Source organism: Pinus tabuliformis, chromosome 4_1 (genome assembly GCF_031772625.1).
Source record: "Pinus tabuliformis cultivar Carrire ecotype Pingquan chromosome 4_1, CPIR1, whole genome shotgun sequence".
Lineage (NCBI taxonomy): Eukaryota > Viridiplantae > Streptophyta > Pinopsida > Pinales > Pinaceae > Pinus > Pinus tabuliformis.
The window spans coordinates 944,400,012-944,403,496 of NC_142303.1; the positions used below are offsets into that span (position 1 = coordinate 944,400,012).

A 3,485-nucleotide genomic window follows, 5' to 3' on the forward strand; every position below is an offset into this window, starting at 1 on the left:
TGCTTTTGTTATCTGAAGAGGAAAAACTCACGACATGACCAAAAGATTTCCTAACTTCTAGACAGTTGGGGAAAAACAATTATTCTTTACCTCCAAAGGATTAAGAAAAAAGAAAATCCGAGAGAAGAAAGGGGGTTAGCAAATTTATGGTGAACAAAACTAAGAACAGAGCTACAGGTTGAGGCAAGACGCTACCCAAGAGCCAAGTTCCTGAGCTGGTGAGGACCAGTGGAAGGCTCTATTCCATTTCAATATTGTGAGTTCAGGTTGTGTCAAGTGAGACCTTGATGCCATTGAACAATCTTAGAAGTAACCTCTCCATTGTACCTACTGCCTGGAAGTTGGGAGAGCTTGGGGGGAGAACTTGTTGTGAAGACCATTCTCATTGGAAGAGAGGAGTGGTCGTCTTTGAAGAGTTTTTCCCTAGCAAATGTACAAAATGTAGATACGTATTGGAACTTTTAGAACTATTAGATTTTACAGTAATATTTTCTAAATATAGTGTTGTGTGTCACTAATTTGTTTGGTTAATAATTGCGATAGAGGAAAGGCAAGATATTAGCAAGTATTTCTTTTATTTTAGAATTCGAGTACAATACTTCTTTTATTTTGGAATTCAAATGTAGTATTTCTTTGGTAGAGAAGGAACGCTAAGCTGCTGCTGCATGCATTGCACCTCCCCTAGGTTTTCTCGTTGCGTAGTTGCTTGGGCCTTCAGCCTCCGTCCATGGCCCCTCCGGATGCTCCACCAGAGAGGGTCGATCCACAACAGGCATTCTCTGACTTAGTTAAATCACCACCTCCATAGCGCCCTCGACCAACAGTTTCAAAATTCGTCAAGAAGTTGGATGTTCTTCAAGAAGTTAACTTGCCTCCAGCCCTACCACGCATGGCTGCTCTATCTCTAGCAGAAAAAGGGCTCATTGGTCAATTCACGGGCCTCTGGCCATCTCCAAAAAATGTCCAAAGATGGTTGAAAGGAACTGGTCCGACAAAATACAAGGAAAAATATCCATTAGATTCTGCGGGAAAGGGTACTTCACATTTCACTTTGAATCCAAAGAAGATAAGGATTTAATATTCAGAAACGGACCCTATTTCATGGATTCCAGGGGCCTGTATCTCAATAAATGGACCCTAGACTTCGATCTTGAGCTAGATGTTCCCAGTGCTGTTCCGGTTTGGGTCTGGCTCCCTCATCTTCCTCTCCATTGCTGGGGGGATGAATCGGTTCGTGCCATTGGGAATGCAGTTGGCAAATATATTGATTGCAGTGAACCAAAAGAAAACATGCAAGCCTGTGCATGGATCTGTGTTGAAGTGGACCTTGGCAAAGGGCTCCCTGAAGCCATCAAGCTCAAAGTGGACGACTGGAGCGATATTCAGCAGCTGGATTAAAAGCAGATCCCATTCAAGTGCAAGGTATGTCACAAATATGGCCACTTCGCCAATAGATGTACTAAGCTTATTAATGTAGAGAATGATCCACAAGAGGAACAATGGTAAATGGTAAAAAAAAGAAATTGGCCTCTTTGGCTGAAGCTCCCCTTGAAGTAGGCCCTTCGGCCTCTACAGCAGCTCATCCGACCCCTTCCTCTCCTGCATCCTCTAAACCTCCTCCCCACTCCCCTCCTCTGCCCTTCCCTTCATCCAACCCCTTCTCTATTCTATCACTCCCTAAAAGCCACCCCCAAGATCCTCCTCTCCCTGAAAGCCTTCCCCAGGACACCAATGAATCCTCCCTACCCCTGATCATCTCCTCTCAGCACCCTATTGATCCTCCCCTCTACAGAATTACCAAGAGCTCTTCCAAAGACCACGGAGGCACCAGTGAATCATTTAAGAAACCTGGTCCGGGTAGGAAATCTGCCAAGCAGCACCGGGATGAGAATGCACAGAAAGACATAGCAATGGGAACTCAGACACCCATAAAAACTTACATTCTGGGGCAATATGACAAAGAAATAGCTAACAAGGACCAAGGGGGCCGAGCACCTCCCCGTACTCCGCATGTCCAATGATGAAAATCCTGTCTTGGAATAGTAGGGGATTTGGGCACCCCTCCAAGGTAGCAGCCCTAAGAGATCTTATACATTGTGAGAAACCAGGAATTATTCTGTTACAAGAAACAAAGCAAGGCCAGCAGGAAATGAGTGGAATTATAGAACAACAGAGGCAGTATAAAGGTAGCATCAGTGAAGCAAGAGGAGCTTCAGGAGGAATAGCAACAATTTGGAACCAAAGCATATGGAACCACAATTCAGAAACTGTCAATCAACACTGGATCAAAACAGTCTTGGAAAACAAAGTAGATAAGAAAATTATAATCATCTACAACATCTACGTGCCTAATCATTTCAGAGACAAGGAGTGTTGTTGGCATGATCTAAAAGTCAGCATAGATGCAGAAGAAAACTCTAACATTATTTTGGGAGGCGACTTCAATCTTATTCTCCATGCCAATGAAAAGAGAGGAGGCAGTTTCACCTCTGATCCCTACAGAACTCATTTGGAAAATATCATGCAGGAACATGATCTTATGGAAATTGCTCCAAAAAACCGAAGATATACATGGAATAACCGCAGGATGGGTGTAGGTAACATTATGGAGAGATTAGACAGAATTCTAATCAATGTCTCGCTGCTTTCCACCTTTTTTGTTGGATATGCTAGCATCTTGACATGTTCAGCTTCTGATCATTACCCAATAACGCTCGTGTTGGAAAATCATATCCCTCTCGAACCCATTCCATTCAGGTATAGCTCTCTTTGGAACGACATTCCAGCAGTTGCAGAAATAGTTCACAATTCTTGGAACCAGCACGTTGAAGGGTTCCCCGGTTTCATTTGGGAATCCAAATTAAGAAAAACAAAACAGGCTATCAAAGAATGGGCTAAAACCAGCTATAAAGAACCCGAGAAGGTAAAAAAGGAGATTAAGAATAACCTTAATAGTATCCAAAGAGAAATAGAGGAACATGGCCTCTCCCAAGAGAACAAACAACAGGAAAGCGACCTCTATTTACAGTTGTGCCGAGTAAATAGAGAAGAGGAATTAAAATGGAGGCTAAAATCAAGGCAACTTTGGTTGCAAGGGGGGGACAAGAACTCGGCATTTTTCACAAGCAAACTACAGCCAGAAAGATAAGGAACATTGTAAGCTCTATCCCAGATGCTGAGGGTAATTGACAAAGCACACAGGATGCTATCCGAAGGGTAGCAATAGAACATTATCGAGATCTCCTAACTGAAAGAAAAGAAGAAGAGGATTACACAGAACCGTTACAACATCTACCCACAGGGATAAGTAAGCAAATGAATGATAGTCTAAATAAGGAGACTGATGAGGAGGAAATCAGAATATCGATCTGGACACTCCAGCCTGACAAAGCTCCAGGTCCAGATGGCTTTCCCATATGTTTCTATCGAGCATTTTGGGGAATTATAAAAAAATATTTGATAAAAATGCTCAAATGGATCCAGCG

General features: G+C 42.9%; 1 protein-coding gene across 1 annotated transcript; it reads left to right on the forward strand.

The window, feature by feature from the left end:
- The first annotated feature begins 2,020 nt into the window (after positions 1-2,020).
- LOC149179246 (uncharacterized) lies at positions 2,021-3,148 on the forward strand. The gene has a single exon (XM_089422397.1). The coding sequence runs from the start codon at positions 2,021-2,023 to the stop codon at positions 3,146-3,148; it is 1,128 nt and encodes a 375-aa protein (XP_089278523.1).
- The last annotated feature ends 337 nt before the right edge of the window (positions 3,149-3,485 follow it).

Excerpts from the sequence above, each read along its gene's own strand:
- LOC149179246 (XM_089422397.1), top strand. The coding sequence starts at position 2,021 with ATGAAAATCCTGTCTTGGAATAGTAGGGGATTTGGGCACCCCTCCAAG.